This window comes from Miscanthus floridulus, chromosome 1 (assembly GCF_019320115.1).
Source record: "Miscanthus floridulus cultivar M001 chromosome 1, ASM1932011v1, whole genome shotgun sequence".
Classification (NCBI taxonomy): Eukaryota; Viridiplantae; Streptophyta; class Magnoliopsida; order Poales; family Poaceae; genus Miscanthus; species Miscanthus floridulus.
Window position 1 is genome coordinate 87,564,065 of NC_089580.1, and position 22,468 is coordinate 87,586,532.

The window sequence follows — 22,468 nt, forward strand, 5'->3', positions numbered from 1 at the left end:
AAAATTCCTAGGTTTTTGTCTTCTAGTGCAGATGTATATGAAATTTTTTATTTTCGTATGAATTTTTCTAGTTTGAGTTTTCATCTTAACTTTTATACGAGTACATATATGGATGCAATATGAAAATAGCAAGTTTCAAAAAAATTTAAATGATCATACAAAGTGTGGCGAGGGACACGTACTATTATTACTACTACTACAATGAGCTGTCATGTCTAAATATTCTCCTATATATTTCTCATTTTATTTAAGGAAATTTAGTCTCGCACTCCTCACATCCCTTCTAACATAGTGCCAAATGTACGGCTGAATAAAATATCTAAAAATTTGGGGTTGCATTGGGTTAGGTGCTATCGGTAGGTTCAAGTGTTATTAAACAATACAATTATCAATCGGTTATCTGTGTGAATCCTGCAGACAAAAAGAATTCATTATTTCATTTCTCAAATTTTTGTTTGGTTTGTGGAATAGAATTGATTCATCACCACTTTATTATTCCTCACAAGTTAATAATTCGTATTAGTATAGGAAATAAAGTCATTTCCCTAAAATTGAAAAATGGATTTATAATACATCAGCTCATATAGAATAGATTGATTCCACAAGCTAAACACTTGAAGTGTATCAGACTATGCAGACAAAGTATTGTATTGTCTATGTGTGCTTTAATCATGGTGCATAGAGTGTGTCACGGGGCAAGCTAATATCAGATATGCTCTTGCCTAAATGATTTCGCTGCCTCTCCCACGCACTCCATCTCTCCAAGAGTACTCTATAAATACCACCTCCTGCCCCCTCTAATCTCACATCTCACAGCACACAAAGAAGAAAGATCACGAGCCCTACCCCTCTGGCCAGCGCCTCGCCATAGTTGGCCACCAATCATATCCCTTATTACTACAATGGCTACTCCTCTCACCTTGCTTTTTCTGTTCCTCTGCCCAGCAATAGTCCTGGCAATTGCTAGCCCCGCTGAAAAAACAGGTCTAGATCCATGCGTGTGTCCCCAAGAGAACCAGATTCGCATGCATATGTACCTACACCAGTTCCCTGCCTGGCCAAACGTCTCAAACCCTAATGAAGTAGGTGCGATAGGTTCATCCCAACCTATTGGGTTTGGCACCATGTATGTTCACGACTGGTTTCTAACCATAGGACCCAATCCGAATGAAACGATTGTTGCACGCGTACAAGGCTTCCATCTCCAGGCTGGTCAAACCGCCACTAGTTGGTACACTTCTCAGATTATAGTGTTTCAGGACGACAACAGGTAATTAAGATGTATGTTTTCTTTAAATTACATGCAATGCTCAGACCAGTAATATATTGTTTGCAAATTGCAGCAATTTTTTTTGGAGGACATTTATATATTTGGATGTCTACCGCTAGCCCACAATGTTCAGTTATAGAGAGATTGATGCATGATATATAGGACAGTCGTTCATGTACCACGAGGGGGGATTTTAATTTAGACATGTAGGATTGCTCTATAGTTCTTCTTATAAGGTGAACTAAATCCTAAGGGATATCCTGTTCCGAAGCACGCCTTTATGATACTGCTTCCTCCATCAGAAATGATAATCATATTTGACCAGAGAATAAGTCAAACTTTATAAATATTGACCGACAATTAGTCAAGTTATCTACAAGGTTACAGCATAAAACTTGCATCAATAGATTTTTGTTCAAAGCGTCTCTAAGATGATATTGATTTTTTTAGCAATTGGCTCTATGTTATAAGATTAGCGGTCAAAACTCACTATGTTTAACTTCTCCTTTGGTCAAATATGATTATCATGCCTCAACGGAGGGAGTAGCTATAACTAGTATGTTGTGATTTGCAATGCTTATGATAGGTTCTCCAAAAGACACTAGTTTAACCATGTGCTACTAACAATCTGTCCCAAATTATAAGTCATTTTAGCTTTTCTAATTATATAGCTTTCCTATGGACCTAGATATAGGTTATGTCTTGATACATATGTATTTTAAAAGCCAAGACAACCTATATATTGGAATGGATGGAATAACATCCAATTGATAAATCGATGAGGAATGGACCAGCCATTTGAAGCCCTTTTTTCAACAAAACGGTGTGTACAACATGTGCTAGAGGATGGTAAATAGGGGTGCTAATGGATGTCGAGAAACCTGAAATATTGGAATCTTTTTTTTTCTTGGGGTGTTTCTATCCCTAGTACGCATCTTCGTTTTTATGTTCATACAGTTATTAATATAATTGTTATATGGCACTTGTATGCATGAAATAGTTTTGCAGGATCCACACTCGAAGTGTTAGGGATTACTCTCCCTCCCAGGCCCTCGGGTGGTCAGTGGTCCATTATGGATGGCACCGGAACATTTACTAATGCACATGGTAATATCAAGTACAATGATGTCCAAAGTACCGAGAGCAGCATCACTGATGTCGTAAAAGAGCTTAATATTCATATATTCTACACTCCAGAAATATCAACATAGGTAAGTACAACTCGCTAAATAAAGCACAGTGTTATACTCATATTTCACTTCTAATAAGTGTCCTTAACCGTTTGCTAAAACATAATGAAAAATAAATTATTTCCTTATTTTTTTCATTTCCCTCTTGTAAACCGCTTCTAAACTTTTTGTTTAACCAATATAGTTAAGCAGAAGAACAATAAAAAAAGAGAATATTTGAGTTGTTGAGTACACATTTTTGTTTTACAATTGACCTCTACCAGCAACCAGCTACTCCAATAGTACTAGAAAGTAGCAGCCTACATATGTGCATGAGCATGTAGTAGGTTACAAACTTAATTTAGCTGCAAACTAGTCATCTCACAATGCCATGTACTACACAGCTGTTCCAGTATTCCAGAGTATTTGAAATCGACCATACATATGATTACTAAAGGACCATGGATAATAAACACAAACCGTGTATCGTGTATATATATATGTGCAATTTGTATGATTTGCCTTCATTTTTATTTTATATATACAGGTGCATGGTGCATCAGTTTATTGAAGTGCAACTGGTCAGGCCAGATCAAAATAATTCTCCCACTTGAGAGTTTGCTCTAAAGTACCTGCTAAATTTATAATTTAAAGGACATTTTGTCCATGGAAGCTTGCGATGTGCCCTAATGCTACTGTGTCGCCCGTGACTCTCCAATATCGAAGTATTCGGGGTTTTTTTAATCATGATGATGATGTGTCGGTGACCATGTAGTAGTGTTTCCGTTTCTATTTCTCATGTATGTGAAATAATACATGGGTTTATATATCATAGGACTATGAATCCTGGCTATATATATAGATCCATGCTCTGTTGTTTGTTGCTGCATATGTAAAATTGAGATGAATTATGTGTTGGAAAATTAGGCATTTGATAGATTATGTTCCGAATATAAATCATGACATGCACGAATCGATAAGCATGCTATTTCTCATAAACTAGCATATGTAGTGGGAAGTAGTACCAGAATGAATAGAATAAACCATTATAGAATAGTTAGGAAATTGTACCCTTAAGTGGGACCGGTATCAAGGCCACTAGTGGCGCTGTTACTCGGGTCTAACCGAGCCTTGTTGATGTAGTCAAACTCAGCAGATGCAGTGTAGCAAATTCAATGCAAACTTGAAAACAACAGATTAGTAATTGTCGGAGGTTCCGAAGTTTGGGCCAAAACTTCCGATGCCTGTTGGAAGTTCCGACGCAGACCGTTGGAAGTTCCAACACCTATAGAAGGCTACGAAATCAAAGTAAAATGAACTTCAATTTCAGATATGCTAATTACCCCACTTCCCAAGAGGTAGATGAAGGTGTAGAGGCACTTCCTTGCCCTTGGAGCACCACCAAATTGTAGATCGAGACCAAACCCTAAGAATAAGTTTGAGGGAGGGAGAGAACCAGATACAAGTAATTTTATATGATCACAACAACAAGAATCATACAGAACCCTTTTTTTCTGTCAACACTACGTCGATTATTCGCGTGCATGATTACTGATTATTCGCGTGCATGATTACTGTAAGTACCATTGATAATAAAGACAAATCGTGTATGTATATATGTGCAATTTGTATGATTTGCCTTCATTTTTATTTTATATATACAGGTGCATGGTGCAGCAGCTTATTGATTGAAGTGCAACTGGTCAGGCCAGATGAAAATCTCGTGCTCCAGAGCCAGAGTTCGCTCTGAAGTTACCTGTTAAAATTATAATCTAAAGGACATTTTGTCCACGGAAGCTTGCGATGTGCCCTAATGCTACTATGTCGCCAGTTACTCTCCATTACATAAGTATTACCGATTTTGTTTTATGATGATGATGTGTCGATGACAAAGATACGAAAATGTTCCCGGTAGAAACCAAGCTACGAAAATCCAGCAGAATAGTGCACATGATGTACAGTATAGGGAATGCACAAATAAGAATATAGTGAGAAGAAAGAGTAACAAATGGGCATTCTATTCACAAATGAATAGCACAGATTGTTAAAACATTTTGCAACATTTGAATTCTAATTTAACATCAATATCCGCTTGTGACCAGATCTTAGTATCTTACACGTATTCACAGCATAATCTACAAACTACAGTTGGTTAAAGACATAAGGTGGCCTAAAGGCCCCTAAATCAGTGCAAGGGTTAGTTTCTAGCACTAGAACTATAATAAATGAGCCAGGTACTAATTCGAGTGTACAACCAGCCTCTTTGCAACCAGCCGAATGCCAGCATTTTGCTGGTAATCGTATAGCTCCGGTGAGAAGAATGCGTCCACCTTGCTCCCTTGAACAAACAGGGAGTCCAATTCTGTGGTGGCTACATTGCTGAAATCAAGTTCCTGGATGCTGCCACTAGGCTCTTTCTGGCATATATCAGTTGAGTAGGCCGTAGCATCGCTGTTTGCAATAGTAGGGATGCTGCACGGAAAGGCCATCCTTAGAGCTCAGGAAAACATCATGACGAGACCAAGGTAGAAAATGGAAGGAAAGAATATTATTCAAAGAAAAGAGTAGAACTCACTTAAGGCGGACAGTCGGACGATTAACGTATCCATACTTCTTAATCAGGGGTCTCCATTCAGAACTGCTACCAGATTCCTGGGATAACTTCCTAGCAAGATCATCGCAGAATTCCAAAACTTTACTGAGACTCTCAGGGATCTCAACCACTATGCTCATCTTTGGCCGCCCTGCGTTATCAAGAAACTTTGTACTGACACCAAACTGTACTTTCAAGCCTGCACAACAAAGCTGTAGTGGGCAATCTCTGTGCTGGATAGATGACCTTTGGCCAAATTGGTGTAATGGAGCAACTGAGATTTCAATACATTCAATGGAAACATCATCTGGCTCAAGAAATCCAGAATAACCACTAGAACTTGCATCCATATGTGTGGTGGTATCTAGCTTCATCTCCTCAATGTGGGATACCAACTCAACAGATTCCCTGTTGGTAGAAGGATCACTTGTTCTTTGATTACCTTCCTCAGGCATCACACACTCAACTGGAGAAACTGTCCGTTGCCTTTTTGATGAATCCGGTGGAGACTTTGCTTCAGGTTTTGGCAAATCAGGGGATGCAGTACCATTAGCTCGGCTCCTTGTTGCACCTTCAACCAGATTTTCAACAGTGAGCACCTCTGGAAGACTTGCCTCCTGTCAGAATAACTTTGGGGTTTAGCTAATAGATCAACTTCAACATTTAACAAACAATTAACTCTACAAATATATGGCAGCAACATGCTGATTCCATTTCTTTGTAGGGGTATTATTTATGCAGTAATTCAAGTTGTAAAATTGGACACGAGTTTGTGGTATTGAATTCAAATTACTTGTGGAAAACTCACAACTGCAAGAATCAGAACTGATGTACAAATTTCCATATGAAGTAGGAGTTTTCAAATTATTACCACAGCACCATTAATATGGCTCACTTTTTGCAAGGGCTACTGTTTCTATAGTAATTCAAGGTGCGATGGAATGTGAGTTATGGTATCAGTTATATAAATTTCTTGCAAGATTGCAAATTATTTGCGCAAAACCGACAACTGCAACATCAGAACTGAGCTACAACATGTATGGTATCATAATAAAAATCTTTAACATAAGACCTACATTCCAATAGCTAAACTTAAATTATTGATTGAGGAACTGAGTTTTTCCCACTTCAGATGCCTCAATACATGGGAGGCCAGTAGGGGAGAAAATTTCATCAGTGCTTTTATGCAAAAAAAACACAGATTTATATGACTGGGACTGCCTAGTTGATGAAATTAGTCAGGCATGGGGAAAATATGTTAACGAAAACATACCAGGAACAGAACTGTAGCACAGTATTTGAGAACTTCAAGGTTCATTCTAACATCATCAAGACTCCTGTAGATAAATTACCAACAAATTTAGTGGGAGATCATTCAGTCCAACTTTGTGCAGGCCAAAATAAAATCAAACAAGCAAGGGAAACCTCAACATGTAAGTTTTAACTAATATCCTATCAACAATCATTGGATTTGTTTTTGCAGAAATTGGAGTTTATTGAATAATATTTTTATCAGAAGACATTCATGTCAGGTAGGCAATTTTTCGGGTGAGATTTGACATGTTGGGCCTGTTTGATCCCATGGGCAACAGCTAGCAACTAAAAAAAGCTCTAGTCCATCCAAACAGGAGTGCTAATGGGTGGGCTAATTTTTAGCCAAGCCCTTGGCTAGCTGTTAGTTCATTAGCCAAAGTACAACTAGCTAACAAGGGCTAATAGTTCATTGCTAGGGATATGTGCACCTTTTAGCCTGGGATCCAAACATGCATGAGCTAATAGTTAGATGGCTAATTTTTAGCCCTTGCTAATAATTAGCCATAGCTGATCCAAACAGGTAGCAGAGTTATATTGATGCACCACAGAATTATGGCATCTATTCAGCATGATCTATCTAAAGGAAAGAACCATCATAGGCTGTGTCATATTTTGGATAATAATCCATCCAGATGAGAGAATCCCCAAACCTAGAAGGGATGGCTGTGGACATCCTGGAACAGATGGATGCTTACTTAAAATTGTGAAGGACAACATTCTCCAATCGAATTCATCGTATAGCTAGGTCTACACTTATAGTTGGCGCATCTTGTGTTATGTTACACAAGATGCGCCAACTAAAATGGGTAACCAAATACAAGCTAAAAGGATTACAAGTCAATTTCAACAAACTGATGTGGTTCAAAGGGTGAATATTTGTTTGATATTAAAAAAAGGGAAAAGGTGTAAATGAAAAGTAGACATTGAAAGGAAGTGATTAAAATTGAGATGTCCTGATATCACTAGGATTGGCATGATACCAACCTGTGCCTTTGCTTCCCCAGGCCAAAGTAATTTGCCAAGCTTGCCATCTGCAGGTAAACAGACAAGGACAGAACATGAGATATCCCTTTCAATGTTAGAAGGAACAGACAAAATTCCACTAGAGATTGATCTTAGTTTTAAGTAGGATATAAATTGAACTGTCATTATTACTGAACTCAATCTAAAACACGCTTCTCTAAATTACAGGCTAACTCTTAGTCAACACATAGTTGTATACCTTCATGTCCCCTGCTCTCCTTCCAAACCGTTGGGTAAGCAGAGGCAAGGTGTCGATCATCCCCTTGGGTTGAGGAGGTGACCGGCCAATCTCACTGAATGCCTCTCGTATTCTTGCAGAATCAAACCTCACAATGTTGTGCCCTGCCCAGACCCGCCCTGTCAAAAGTTCAGAAGAGTTATTTCAGTGCAGCTTCTTCATGAAAAGATTAGGTTTGTACATAAAAAGATAATGCTATCAGGTAGCTTATGCTCCAATGATTCCTTTCAAGCTAATGACAAATGTGAAATGACTAATTGACTCTATGACCTCTATAGGAAACCAAATACTAGCTAGCACAACGGTCTGGTTAGCACCTAGTTCATACTTGCAACGAAAACACAATATACAACTTATAATGATGGATAAGTCTCATGTGTGGCTGGTCTTTGTGGGGCTATGATGCTCACATGGTCATGGTCCTTGTGGCTGTTTTTCTGTTTTTAGGACAGCATCTTAGACTAGAGGACAGCATCTTAGAGGACAGCATCTTAGACTAGAGGACAGCATCTTAGCTAGGACAGCATATTAGCATCTTAGACTAGCATCTTGGCATATGCTTGGCTGGCTAGCAGCCTATAAATATGTAACCCCAACCCCTTGGGTTGGCATGGCATTTGTGTGAGCTTGTGTGAGAAATAGACAAGAAAATTGCCCCAACTCCTAGTGTCATCCTCTCTCGATGAGAGTAAGAATTCTCCTACTACCAAGAGTGAGAATTCAGCGACTAACATATAATGAGTAAACAACTTGCTTGAACGTGATTTCAATTCCAGGAATAGGAAGATCAATTATAAGTAAGGCCATGTTTAGTTCCTCTATTTTGCAAAATAATTTTGGATTCTGGGTCATCTTTTTGCAAAATGTAACTAAACATGGATGTGAAAAGTGCAAAAAGTTCCCCTCCAAAAAATTTCACATTTTGGACTCCAGACTCCCGAATCCGAAATTTTTCGCCTCGGTCCGCGGCCTGGACGCGCCTGTACCCCTCGCCCGCTCCCTCCCTACCCTATCCATTCGCTCGGCCGCCACTCTCCTTCTTCCTTTCCCCATCTCCATCTCCGCCACTCTCCTCCACCGCCGCCGCGCTGATCTCCCTCGCAGCCGCTCCTCTCGGTCTCTCCCCCACCTCCTCCATCGCCAGCCTTCACCTTCTTCCCCACACTTCCTTCACCGCGGCCGGCCGTGCCCTCTCCGCGCGTAGATCGGGCTTTCAAGCCGCGTCCGAGCGCTCATGGACGGATTCGAAGGCAACGGCGGCGGGTACGGAAACGACGACGGCACCCGCGATTTCTTCTCCCAACCGGAGCACTCGTCGGCTTTCAACCTCTACTCCGACCCGCCGGCGCAGTTCCCTAGCTCAAGCTCCATCAGCGCTCAACGGGCCGGCCTCTCCTCCCTCGATCTCAACTCCAACGGCGAGGCTTGGCCCGGAATGGGGAGGTAAGAGAACCTCCTACGCTACGGCCAGGACGAAGCAGATGGTGAGGGCAGCTTCTCCCCCTCCCGTGCGCGTCCGTGCCTCCGGGCGTACCCTTGGCGTTCGGACGGCTCGATCCGGTGGCGGAGGAGGCGGCATGGCCGGCCGCGCGGGCCTCAACTCCGGCGCTCCGCGTGCCCCACGGCCGCCTCCACTCTCCGGCAGCGGCACGCGTGGATCTTCGTCCACCGCACCTTCTGGATCGGTTTCCCGTCGCGGTCGCCGGTCCCATTCTCCGGCAGCCATGGCGGATGACAACTTCAACGTGGATCCGGTCGCAGATGGTGAAGAAGACGACCTTGAAGAGATTCCGGCGCCCACTAGGAACGCTCGAGCCTCGGTATGAACCATATCCTCCCTCGCTGGCTTACCATTTTCACGTGTTTTCATTTGCCGAATGCATGATGTGTATGTACGTATCTATGTTCCAATTTGGTTTAGGCTAAAAAAGATAGATGCAATTGGAATGGGCCAAACACAGGTGTCCTGTGCACCCTATGGTGTCAACAGATCAATAAGGGCAATTGCGTGAGAGGGAACATGACCAAAAAAAGGGTGGGATGAGGTTCTAACTCGGTTTAGAGCAACCACCAATTTGGTTCATGATAAGGAACAGCTTGGTAGTAGGTACAGGCAACTGAAATCCTTGTATGGGTTCATTAATAAATTAAAGACTCAATCAGGCCTTGGCCGTAGAGAGGATGGGAGTGTCATAGCAACTGAAGATTGGTGGGAAAATAATACAAAGGTTGAAGAATACCCTCCTTTGTTAGATTTGTAGACAATAGTGATATGTTTGTAGGCTTCTAAACTTTGAGTACCATCTTCAGGGCCACCCAGAATGGAAAAAGTTGAAGAATGGGTGGTCAGATTACTTGGAAGACCTAGAGCATATGTTTCATGGAGTAGCTGTTGATGGATCCACTGCATATGTCCCTGGACAAGGAGAAGTTCTGGAAGTGGATGATGAAGAAGATGATGGCAATGATGATTCAATTACCCAGCGACACCAGTCACTCCTAGCAGCAATGGTAGCCTCAAGAGAGCTAGCAGCATATGCACAACTGCCAAAAGTCCTTACCAAGGCTGTGTATGAGTGATTGGTTTGTTATATGTTGTAATGCTTATGAGTGATTCTGTGCATGCAAATGTGCCGAGCAGCATGCATAGCATGCATGTGCATGGCTGGTATTAATGGTCCAAAAGCATCATTTATTATGGGCAAATCTGTCATCTTTTGTTACAGCTCAAAAGTTTTCAGGTACATCTAAACAGGGTCTGAAAATTTTTTGCAGAATTGGGTTTTCACCTTGAAAACATTTCGCAGAAAGTTTTCAACCCATTTCGCATCTAAACACCACCTAAGTTATAGCATTAGTTAGAACAAGGCCATTCCTTCCTTGACTTTCGTCCATGTAGCTAGGATGAGAACAGTTCCCTACACCCATAAAAGCAATGCAACGAATGTGGCCATTTCTGTCCCTTTGCGGTTCGTATCCCTAATTAATGAATGAATCGATCCATGAACAATTGCAACTGAAGATAAGATGGAACGGAACAAGGGAGCGAGTCGCGGCGTGGGGGAAAAGAAGCTCACCGTTGAGGAGGTTGTAGACTGCGTCGGCAACGTCGCGGAAGGGCGGCGCCCCGGACACGGCGTCCCTCGTGATGCCGTTGCAGCGCACGGAGGCCGCCGAGACCGCGGAGACCGGGTCGGCGGGGCGGACGAGCGTGGCGTAGGAGGCGACCTCGACGAGCCTGCGCGGGCAGACGAGGATGGCGCCGAACTCAAGCAGCGCGTAGCCCTGGCCCGCCCGCTGCGGCACCGAGGTCTCGACGTCGAAGAAGGCGATCTCGGGGCCCCCCTCGCCCGGCAGGACGGTAGCTGGAGGATCACCCTCAGGCGCGGTCGCTGCAGCAGGCTCGGTCGCAGACGCGGACGGGGAAGCGGAGGTGGAGGCCATCTTGTCAGCAGGTAGGTAGTTGAGGTGTCAGGCGTGTGTGTGGTGGGGCGAGGTGGTTGATATATAAGACGGAGGAGACGGTTGGGGCTTGCGTGGGAGGAGGGGCGGCGCGAGGGGAGGAGGCGTGACGGGAGCGGCGGCGGGGCTAGGTACGTGTTGGACGGAATTCTTGCCGGCGCGGCGGGGTGTGGTGGCGTGGCGTTGGGGGTTTTGGTTGGACGGGGAGGTGGAATTGGAATAGGAGTTGGTTATGGTAGCTTCCGGGCTAAGGAAAGGTTGGCAGCATGTTCGTTTTATCGTATTTGATTATCAGCCAATAAAAGTATTTTTTTTCTTACAACTAGTATTTTCAAATATGACTTATAAGAGCTGGGCTTCCTTTCCCCTGCTGCAAGAAAGCAACAGGCGAGGAACAAGAAGAGGATGGCATACGGGTGCAGCGTGTCGTAGCCTGGGTGGGCAGCCAGTTGCGTTGGGTTCGTCACTGCGAATTGATTTTTAGACAGGTAGTTTCATCAGAATTATATAACATTTTTTATAACATAACAAAATTTATCGAAAAAAAGAGATGAAGCCCTTAGTTTTGCTGAATTTGATCTCATCCACGGTGACTTTGTCAGACTTCTAAGCTCAAGACTGTTGTTGGTAACATCATCATTAATCTGACAATAGATGGTATATATTTGCATCCAGACACGGGATAATGGCCCTCCACCATGTTCCATCTTATTTACCACCAAACGTGTTTATTACATGCTTGGATACAACAGATTCCCCTGCCTTTTTTTTTTGGAACAAAAAATACTTCAAGTGGTGGTGCCATAACATCAAGTATACTTCCCCCATCTTAACAAATTATTGTACGTGTCACAAAAATGATTTGATGATGGTATCCAATTCATGCGAATCCCATCTCATAAGAAAGTTGGGAGGCTTCATGATCATCTGGCTAGAAGCTGGCATCCTCTGTTGTCGGCCGCCTCAAGAAATAGCGCAAGCTATTAGAAAGAACCTGAACATATGAGATAAATCAGAATGTGGCAACAAAATGTGAGTTCTATGAGAATCAGGTGTATAGGAAAAACCCCAAGAATGGGCATTGAACGCCTGCCTGTTTTAAAGCCTCCATCAGTGGTTTGCCCCTGTAGCTGACATGGAATTTTGCTTTAGCCAGTAGCCCCTACAAGAGTATAAAATGTAAGGAGATGAATATGGTTCCCTGCATGAACATACACTTTGTAAAACTGTTGTCACCTCAGTATCAAACTCTCCAGATTGGACATTGATGTTGATGTCTGAGATGATCTTAACAAGGTCAACCAGCAACCCTGGACGATCCGCTGTTTCCACCACAAGTAAGCTGAAATGGAACAATAAAGAAATTCAAAATCACTTTGATATTATAGAGACTAGAGTAGGCATTTTCGTATATCCAGCATTTATGTCAATGAAACAATAGCAGTGGATCAAGCAAGGAAAGCCCAGTATATGTATGTAACTAGTAGATGTAGGCAACGTGTTTTTTTGATGTTCTTATGTTGCTTTTTGCTGGATGAAATCAAATCCTTTGGATTGATGACAGAAGAGCATAATTTTCCTTATATTTGAAGAATAATGCACAAGGTAAGAAAAACGGCATACCTTCTTTCAGGGCCATCATAGATATCTATGTGGGTTGCTATGTCCACATCAACCTACCAATGTACAAGTGAACAATGTTTATATCCAGTGAAGGTTTTCATGTCTCCAGAACAGACACATAATTCTGATGCTGTACTTGGCGGCAAATTTGATCACTATTGTACCATGGGAAGATCGATCAAGTCTGTTCTACTATAAACGGATCCAGCAATAAGGCAATCCCAGAGACCCAGATAAGAAAATTTGATGCAATTAAGTTTTGCAATGAAGCAGATGTTGAAATCGGCTCAGGATCAATCGTCGCTAGAACGCTCGCCCTCCCTCCTTGCACTCTCTCTCTCTCTCTCTCTGGAACTCGCGATGAACTCGCGCTCGAACACAGGAACAAGCAGGCACAAGAGAATTTTTGGCGCAGCGCACGAACTGCTGCTTTTCTGGTTTTTTTCTCCTTTTATTGACTTGGATTACATGCTAAACTTGGCTCCCGTCGCTACTGCCCACGCCCCGCGTTTCTTGCTGCGCCATCCCACAGCCGCGCGACGTGGGCAACATTGCCGGGCCAAGCCTCGCCACCAGACGCACTCATACGCGCACGACGCGAAACAAGCGCCGCGCTCACCACCACTCAGCTGTACAAGCTAAAGATAGACACACACACACACATACGCAACAGAAGGAAATTCAACACACTCCCCCTTAATTCTGTTGCGCCGAACCGATGTTGACGATGCCACTCCGGACGCGCAGTTCCTGAAGGCGTTCGCGCGGAAGCGGCTTGGTCAGTAAGTCCGCCAGCTGATCACCCGTCTTGATGAAATCCGTCTCGATGACACCGGAGCTGACGCAGTCGCGGATGAAATGAAACCGGACGTCGATGTGCTTACTCCTGTCGTGAAGCACCGGGTTCCTCGCCAGCGCCAGGGCAGACTTGTTGTCAATGTACAGCAGTGGCGCGACGACCTTGGCGTTCACCAGATCAGCGAGCAGGCGCGACAGCCACACTCCCTGACACGCTGCGGTAGCGCCGGCGATGTACTCCGCTTCGCACGACGATAGCGCCACCACGCGCTGCTTTTGTGATTGCCAACTGACCGGATTCTGGCCGAGGAAGAAGAACACTCCGGAGGTGCTCTTTCGATCGTCGCAGTCCCCGGCGTGATCAGCGTCGCTGAAGCCGATCAACTCCAGGGCTCCCTCCCCTCGCCGGTAAACACAGCCATAGGACCTCGTCCCGGCAATGTACCTTAGTAGGTGCTTGACGGCGCTCCAGTGCTCGGTAGTGGGCGCCTCCATGAAACGACTCACATAGCCCACTGCGAATGCAATGTCAGGGCGTGTGTGAACCAGATACCTGAGGCTTCCGACGATGCTGCGGTGCAGGGTCTTGTCCACCGGAGGGTTTGAGCTCGCCTTGCTCAGCTTGAGTCGCGGCTCCATCGGAGTACTGCACGGGTTGCACCCCGAGAGCCCGGCCTTCTCGACGATCTTGTCTGCGTAGGCGCCTTGACAGAGTGTGACGCCCTTCGCGCTCTGACGGACTTCGATGCCGAGATAGTAGTGCAGTGGCCCGAGGTCGCTCATGCTGAAGAGTCGGGCCATCTCCGCCTTGAACCGATCGACCTGCGCCTGGTTCGCCCCAACCACGACGAGGTCATCAACATAGACTCCGACGAGCAGCAGGTTGCCGCCGGAGCCCCGCACGTACACCGCGTGCTCATCCGTACTGCACTTGAACCCAAGGGACTGCAGCGAGCTGTCCAGTTTGGCGTTCCACGCCCTAGGCGCTTGCCGCAGCCCGTATAGCGCCTTGTGAAGCCTGTACACCTTGCGTTCCTTGCCACGGACAGCGTACCCCGGCGGTTGCTCGACGTAGACCTCCTCCGCCAGGTCCCCATTCAGGAACGCCGATTTCACGTCGAGGTGGTGCACCGTCCACCCATGATGTGCAGCAATGGCGAGGAGGAACCACACGGATTCCATGCACGCCACCGGCGCAAACACCTCGTCAAAGTCGACGCCGGCGCGCTGCACGTATCCCTTCGCCACCAGTCGCGCCTTATGCCTGGTGATGTTGCCGTCGGCGTCGCGCTTGATCTTGAAAACCCATTTGAGGCCTATGGGTTTCACCCCTGGAGGCGCGTCGGTGAGCGTCCACGTCTTGTTGTCGTTGATGGACTTGAGCTCCTCCGACATGGCCTGCTTCCACTCCTTGCGGTCCGCCGCCTCCTGGTATGTGGACGGCTCGGTGTCGGCAGCGAGCAGCAGATCGCCATCTGCTACAAGTTCGTCGTCGTCGTACAGCAGGTTGTCGACGACCCTGAAGCGGTGCGCAGCCTCCTCGTCGTCGTCCGCGTCCAGCATCTCCAATGCGCTCGATGTAGGAGACACGAACTGAGCTGCCACATCCTGCTTCCTTGGCAGCTCACCTTGCCAGGGTACTGGCCCGCCATGGACACGCGGTGCTCGTGGTGACGACACAGCCGATGACGTCGCCTCGGAGCTCGACGAAGAGAGGTGCTGGTCCGTAGAAAGCGGTGAGTGCGCTGAGGGCGGCGAGTGCGCTGAAGGCGCATCAGTCGGCTCCCCGGGCTGCGCCTCGCCCCACTCGTCCTCCACCACGAGTGTGTCCTGGCCAGCACTGTAGTCGAACCCCGCCGTGTCGCCCGTGTTGTCGGACACGCTCCAGTCCCACGCCGCGTCTTCTTCAAAGACCGCGTCGCGAGTGACGTGCACCCGGTTCGCGACAGGGTCGAACACCCGGTAGGCCTTCGAGCCGGGCTCGTAGCCGATCATCACCATCTTCGTGCTCCGGTCGTCGAGCTTCCCGGCGTTCGGCTTGGTGGTCTTGACATGCGCCACGCACCCGAACACCCGCAGGAAGTGCACAGCCGGCTTCTCGCCATACCACGCTTCATACGGCGTGCGCCCCACCAAACTCCTCGTCGAGGCGCGATTGAGGAGGAAGACAGCCATCATCATAGCCACCCCCCACAGCCAGGCTGGAACCGCCTTGGCCTTCATCATGCTCCGCGTCATGGCGAGCACGGTCTGGTTCCGGCGCTCCACCACGACGTTCTGTTGAGGACTGTACGGTGCGGTGAGGTGCCGCTTGATGCCGCGCTCGGAGCAGTACTCGAGGAAGCTCGCCGATATGAACTCCCCCCCACGATCGGTGCGGAACACCTTGATCTTCCGCCCGGACTCGACCTCGACGCCGGCGCGCAGCTTGCGGAACGCCTCCTCAGCGTCGGATTTGTTGGCGAGGACCGTCGCCCACATGTACCGAGACATGTCGTCGACGACCAGCATGATGTAGCGCTTGCCGCCGGGTGTCGCAGGCGTGACGGGGCCACATAGGTCCCCATGGATGAGCTCCAGTGGTTTGACGGCGCGGTAGTTCGCGGCCTGCGGGAACGGTGCTCGACGTTGCTTCCCGGCCAGGCACGCGTCGCAGACATGCTCGACATGCTCGATCTGCGGAAGGCCTCGCCCCATCTTGTTCAGCGCCTGAAAGCCGAGATGCCCAAAGCGGGCATGCCACTTCCACTCCTCGTTGCCGTACGAGGCAGCCAGGCACACCGGTGGCGATGGCTTGAGTGGCAGAATGTAAAGGCGATTCGATGTGCGCTTTACCTTGGCGAGCAACTCATGAGTGGCCCGATCCCACATTCGTAGGATCCCTTCCTCGATCTCGATCTTGCACCCATGCTCGTCAAGCTGCCCGACGCTGAGGATGCTGCTGCGGAGTCGCGGGATGTGGTAGACGTCGTGGAACGCCCGGTGGCCCCCGTCCTTGGACGCGAACAGCACGGTGCCGCGCCCAGCGATCTCCACGAGGGAGCCGTCCCCGAACCGCACTGAGCCGATGACACCGGGGTTCAGCTCGGAGAAGATGGACGCGTCGCCGGTCATGTGGTTCGATGCTCCCGTGTCGAGGTACCACTGCATCTCCCCGCGCTCGCCGTCGGCGTCCAGGTGTGCCACGACCTTGTGCTCGTTGAGGAAGACTTGCTCGGTGCGGTGGCTCCTGTGGATGACCGTCTCTGACGGCGTCACCATCGCCATGTACAGAGCCAACGCCTCCTGCTCCGCCTGAGCCAGGTTCGCCTGCGGCTGATTCGCAGCCGCCGCCGCCTTCTCCTCATCCCGCTTCCTCTTGCGGCACTCGCGCTTCCAGTGGCCGCTCTTGCCGCAGTAATGGCAGCAGTCGTCATCCTCACTGCCATTGCCGCCCTTTGGCGGCCCCGAGCGCGCGTCTTTGCCGCGCTCCTTGCCGCGGCCAGTGCCGCCGCGACGCTTGCCTGGGCCGGATGGCGCCTTGCCGCGCCTCGCCGACCCGTCGGAGTTGATGTTGAGGCGCGACGCGAGGCGGGCGATCACCTGCTCCTCGGTGAAGTACAGCTTGCCGTCGATCTCCTTGCCGGCGCCGCTGCTGCCCGATCCGCCGCCACCTCTCCCCTTCGTGCGGTTAAGGCACTCCTCCGTCGCCTTGAGCCGCCCAACCAACTCATCCAGAGACACGTCCTCAAGATCGAGGAGCGTCTCAATTGCCACCGCAATCTGCTCAAATCGATCAGGGAGAGCCTCCAGGAACTTACGCACGATTTCCTCCTCCTCGTGCTCCTCACCTAGGATCGCGAGCTGGTCGGTGATCCTGGTGATGCGGCTCGCGTAGTCGTCGATGGTCTCCCCTTCCTTGAAGGTGATGCCGTCGAACTCGCGGCGCAGTGTCTTCGCCTTGGCCTTCCGCACCCGATCGACGCCGATGTACCGGGTCTTGAGTGCGGCCCACGCCGCCTTGGCCGTGGTCTTGTTGGCGATGCTCCCCCGCAGCTCCTCCGGCACCGACTTGCAGAGCGCCTCGAGGGCGTTCCGGTCGTCGGTGAAGTCGTCCGTGCCGACGTTGATGGCGTCCCACAGATGCCGTCCTTGCAGCATGACGCGCATCAGCGCCGCCCAATCGGTGTAGTTCGTTCTCGTCAGCATTGGCCATCCCGCGTTGCCGACCTCCTTGACCATGCGGTGAATCACCAGCCCACGGTTCCTTCCGCCGCTCCCTCCTGAGCGACTGCCGAAGGGTGACCACGATCGCCGGCGCAACGGCGATCTGGATGCTCCGCGAGGCATGAACGCGGCGGTGATGGCTCGGTGACGATCCCAGCGACTGAATCTAGCTCTGATGCCACTTGTTGAAATCGGCTCAGGATCAATCGTCGCTAGAACGCTCGCCCTCCCTCCTTGCACTCTCTCTCTCTCTCTGGAACTCGCGATGAACTCGCGCTCGAACACAGGAACAAGCAGGCACAAGAGAATTTTTGGCGCAGCGCACGAACTGCTGCTTTTCTGGTTTTTTTCTCCTTTTATTGACTTGGATTACATGCTAAACTTGGCTCCCGTCGCTACTGCCCACGCCCCGCGTTTCTTGCTGCGCCATCCCACAGCCGCGCGACGTGGGCGACATTGCCGGGCCAAGCCTCGCCACCAGACGCACTCATACGCGCACGACGTGAAACAAGCGCCGCGCTCACCACCACTCAGCTGTACAAGCTAAAGATAGACACACACACACATACGCAACAGAAGGAAATTCAACAGCAGAGACAAAAAGGAAATAAACAGCTAACTTGGAGACACTAAAGAAATGTGTCTTTTGTACACCGTTGTGTGCTAATTCTTTCTCGCGATAGATATAGACAAGTAAGATGGTTTCATGGATCTCCATAGAGAACTGAGAAGTTTTCAGTTCATATCTTAAGCATTTAGAAGATGTAAGTTTATGACATAGTTTAGGCAATACCTCTTCTGTAGGGGCTTCTGGCCCAAAAGTTGCTCCCATAGCCAATTGACTGCTGGACTCCTGGCACCAAATTAACAACATTTTTATTATTATTATCATTGTAAATTATAAAAGCAAAAGGAAAAACAAAGTTAAAGTAGTTACCGGATGATACACTATCATGTTGTTAATGATCGTCAGTCGAATTGCTTCTAATAACTCTGGATCATCAATTTTACGGCCAGTGGACCTGTAGAGCATTCCTGTCACTCATTCTAGGCAAGAACTGATAGATGCAGGAAAGTACAAAGAAGAAAGATGTCATATTCTGTTGTACAAGGAGACTAAACTTATATGAGAGATTCCTCATCTCAAGTTTTACATATCTGATGAAATATCATAGGAAAGAAGATTCACTTACGCTTTAGTTATAGAAAACTTGTTATGCTTGCCAGTAGAATCGAGACAGACACTAGCTTTAACGACATTTAGCCCCAAGTTCTTTAGGGCATTCATCTGCATGTGAAACAAAGCATATTTTGTCAGTTTATTTCTTGTAGATCTAATATATGGGAGATGTTAATAAGATCATATGGTCCGTTCGAAGAAAAAAAATAAAAGGATCATCTGGTCAATGGTGAGAATATACTGAGAATTTTATGTGAATAACATACCGTATCAAGGAGCTCGCCAAGACGATCGCCCAAGGTTATTTCTACAATAGTTGCATCCGGATCTGAGTCTTGATCTATTATAACTTTCGGGATAGGGACTATATCAGTGTTGCTCCAATCCTGCTAACCAAAGTATACGCGGTTGAACAAGCAAGTCCACCCAATGTTTTAGGTAACCTATGCTATGTACCTCAACCGCCGCAGCAGAAGTAGCCCTTGGAACCCTCACAGCTGGAGAGGACAATCTGGAAATAGGAAAAGATCAGTTACAAACACTTCAAACTAAAAAGAAGCAACATAGTGGAGTTTTATGCTATGACACTGTAAGACTGAACAACACAGTAGGTTAGTATTAACATCATTGCACTCTAAAGCAACTAGACTAGGAGCCTCCAAAGGAAAATTCATGCAGTATTTTCGAAATACTACAAACAAGTGTACTCTTACTTCATCTTTAATATATGATAGACTAATAAATGAAACACCAACTTTCAGTTGCATACCTACTTGCCGCTGCAAATGGACCCAGCAAACTGTAGAATGTTTAAATTAGTACATAAGACCATGGAAACTGTCAAATCCATGATTCCAGACACAAACAAGATAATATGTTGTCAAATTCTTGACATAAAAATATCATATGGACGGAGTTCAAGGACATATAGCTAGAGTGTTTTGTTCTCAGACTAAGTTAATATATTTTTCCTGTAATTAACTAGAAAATTAAGAACTTAAACAAGCTTGGAAGAATGATGATTGCATAAGGAAATTTTTGGAAGCGGCTTCCAAGCCTCACTCAAACTGTGAAATGAAAAGAAGGCATGCATCTGTTGATACACATCGAACAGCTCATACAGCTATAACAGATATCAGCCTCGTGACCACATTGGTGGTTTTGCCAATCAGTACCGCCACTTAGCCACAATATATCATCCATACATGACGCCAAGCAAAAGCTGCTTTGCAATCTTTAACCCCTTTTCGTTAAGCAAAGCAACAAGTAGTATATTCTGCGGTCTGCGCCTCAAATAGAATCAAAGAATCCAAGAAACAAGCCATGCCATCATGATGTGAATGAATGAGCATCCTGTACTAAGAGCATCTCCAAGCCCCACTCTCTAAATTATCATTTGGAGAGCTATTTGCATAAAAATCGCTTTCTGTATCTTTTCGGTCTACAAAAGTTTTTCTATATCTTGTTTGCACTACAGAGAGTCATTCTCAAAATCTCTATTCCTAGCAATTAGAAAGGATATAAAGAGTCTCTTCAAGTTGCTCTAACAAATTCAAGAATGAAGCTAAACTGTACAGTCCCAATCGAACAAACGTATATTCTCTGCAAGTCAACTGCAACCTTTGAAACATCCTAGCATGGCAGAAAAAAAAATGCTAAACGAAGGCGCGGAGTTTAGTGCAGCGAGAAGGGGATGGCAAAAAACTGAATCTTGGCCAATGGCCAATCCCCTCACCTCAAGTTGGCTGGCGCAAGAGGCCGCCACCAACCAAGAACCGCAGCACGGCGGCCGCCGGGCGCCGTTGGAGACACGCCGGAGCACGTCCGGAGGGTGCCGTTGGCGGCCGCGACAGTCACCGCCATTTCGGCCATCTCTCCTCCAAGAAACGGGCGGACGGAATCCAATCCGATCTAGCAACCCGAATGGAAGAAATAGGGGGCGGGTGGACGAGGAAGGCAGTCCTACAAAGGCGACGGCGAGGGCGATGGGATCATGACGATGATGCCTGCGGCTGTCGCTGCCGCTCTATCCATATCTTGTCGCGACTGGCGGCAGTAGAGGGAGGAGGGAGACGCGTGAGAAGGGGGGCCGCACTCTCACCTTTATTACAAGAGAGAATTCATAAAATATCGTAATTATCTGTGTATAGAAAAATTCAGCGGTGCTACTGCTCCGACCTTTTTATGTCCTCTATGTCACTTTCTTTAGTTTAGGCTCTAACACCGTTAAACCGCAGATATGAAAAGATAAAAATACCCTTAAGTCTAAATATGCCATTAATTTTTTTAGCATCTTAACGACTTCAAATGAAAACACTCAAAACTAGAAAGTTGTAAATCTCGTCGAGATCTATAATTTTCATATAAAAATTATTTTCATTTAATTCTAAGTCGTTAAGATGCTTAAAAAAATTTAATGGCATATTTAGACTTAAAGGTATTTTCGTCTTTTCACACCTACAATTTGATGGCGTTAGAGTCCAAACTGACGGAAGTGACATGGAGGGCATAAAAAAGTTAGAACAGTGGCGTTAAAGGCCGCTGAACTTTTCTAGGAGCATACAGAACATTGCGATCTTTTATAATGGCACACAGGGAATTCCCCCTTATTACAACACTATCACTCTTCTTCTTTTTCTCTATGGAAATGTGTCCCTTTCTTCACAAACAGAAATCTGGAGTTTTTTAGATTCAAAAAAATTCTGGAGTTTTTGAGACAATTGGAAATACAAGATAATACAACAACGTCTACGAAAGTACCAAAATATCTGCACAATGATGTGACATCCGTACTCCAAACAAAATATAAGCATTTGTGACAAAATCGACATCAAACTAAAATCCAAGATGAAAAAAAATAATGTATTACGCAACGTGGAGAAAAAACGATATAAGAGTAATCGACAAAATAGCTGTAACGTCTAAAGAAGTAGGCAACGTGAAGCCACCTCATACCACTGTTGAGAATGGACAAAACATGAGTTCTCTTATTATTTTTTTCATCCTACCAAAACACACGCGTTTTCAATTGGCAATCTTACACTACGTTCGTCCGGCCGACCGGATGAAAAGTACTATTTATTAATTTAGTGCGAGAAAAAAATATTATACTATAATTGATAAACGGAGTGTTGCGATTTAATGGAACTAGAATAGTGAATAATTTTTTAATCATCGTTGTTTATGATTTCTGCATGGTATGAACATGTTCAATTGTAACCACACGCACTCTACTTTTATGAATGCCTATAAAAGACTTGGCCGACAAATTTTTGAGACTGGTCAAGTTTTATCATTGGCAACTTGCTTTCAGAGCCTCTCGCCTCATGAGTTAGTATATTATTTGTTTCACCAAAAATAATTAAAAATTTTAAATAGTCATGCAAAGAACGCTATGAGGGGCATTAGGCCATTCCCAGGTTTTAGAGGTTTCAATCACATTAATTAAATATGATGCCACATAAGTAAGTCCCTGTTTGGATGACAGAACTGTTTTGGATTCTCAAGTGAATTACCAGAATCCCTGCCAAACACCTTTTTAGTGAAATGATTCTCCGTGAAACACATAGAAACGTTTCTCTGTTTTGAACTA

At 46.3% G+C, this 22,468-nt stretch overlaps 3 protein-coding genes across 4 annotated transcripts; 1 reads left to right on the forward strand and 2 right to left on the reverse strand.

The window, feature by feature from the left end:
• The first annotated feature begins 845 nt into the window (after positions 1-845).
• LOC136489161 (pterocarpan synthase 1-like) lies at positions 846-4,303 on the forward strand. 2 transcript variants are annotated; one of them, XM_066485883.1, is made up of 3 exons: positions 846-1,270; positions 2,271-2,481; positions 4,104-4,303. In XM_066485883.1, the coding sequence occupies exons 1-2, from the start codon at positions 903-905 to the stop codon at positions 2,479-2,481; spliced, it is 579 nt and encodes a 192-aa protein (XP_066341980.1). In that variant the 5' UTR covers positions 846-902; the 3' UTR covers positions 4,104-4,303. The 2 variants fall into 2 exon arrangements, with proteins under 2 accessions (XP_066341980.1, XP_066341974.1); XM_066485877.1 differs by lacking the exon at positions 4,104-4,303 and adding an exon at positions 2,987-3,397.
• Positions 4,304-4,439: 136 nt separating this feature from the next.
• LOC136537293 (protein NEN1-like) lies at positions 4,440-11,348 on the reverse strand. Its single transcript, XM_066529320.1, has 6 exons — positions 10,685-11,348; positions 7,569-7,726; positions 7,331-7,377; positions 6,306-6,369; positions 5,015-5,649; positions 4,440-4,911 (listed from the first exon to the last, which is right to left on the reverse strand). Exons 1-6 carry the CDS (start codon positions 11,049-11,051, stop codon positions 4,677-4,679), a joined length of 1,506 nt encoding a protein of 501 aa, XP_066385417.1. The 5' UTR covers positions 11,052-11,348; the 3' UTR covers positions 4,440-4,676.
• Positions 11,349-11,755: 407 nt separating this feature from the next.
• On the reverse strand, positions 11,756-20,938 carry LOC136537302 (ACT domain-containing protein DS12, chloroplastic-like). The gene is made up of 10 exons (XM_066529325.1): positions 20,612-20,938; positions 19,333-19,387; positions 19,143-19,262; positions 18,890-18,984; positions 18,634-18,718; positions 18,490-18,549; positions 12,693-12,745; positions 12,306-12,411; positions 12,163-12,231; positions 11,756-12,063 (listed from the first exon to the last, which is right to left on the reverse strand). Exons 1-10 carry the CDS (start codon positions 20,746-20,748, stop codon positions 12,001-12,003), a joined length of 843 nt encoding a protein of 280 aa, XP_066385422.1. The 5' UTR covers positions 20,749-20,938; the 3' UTR covers positions 11,756-12,000.
• Positions 20,939-22,468: the final 1,530 nt, after the last annotated feature.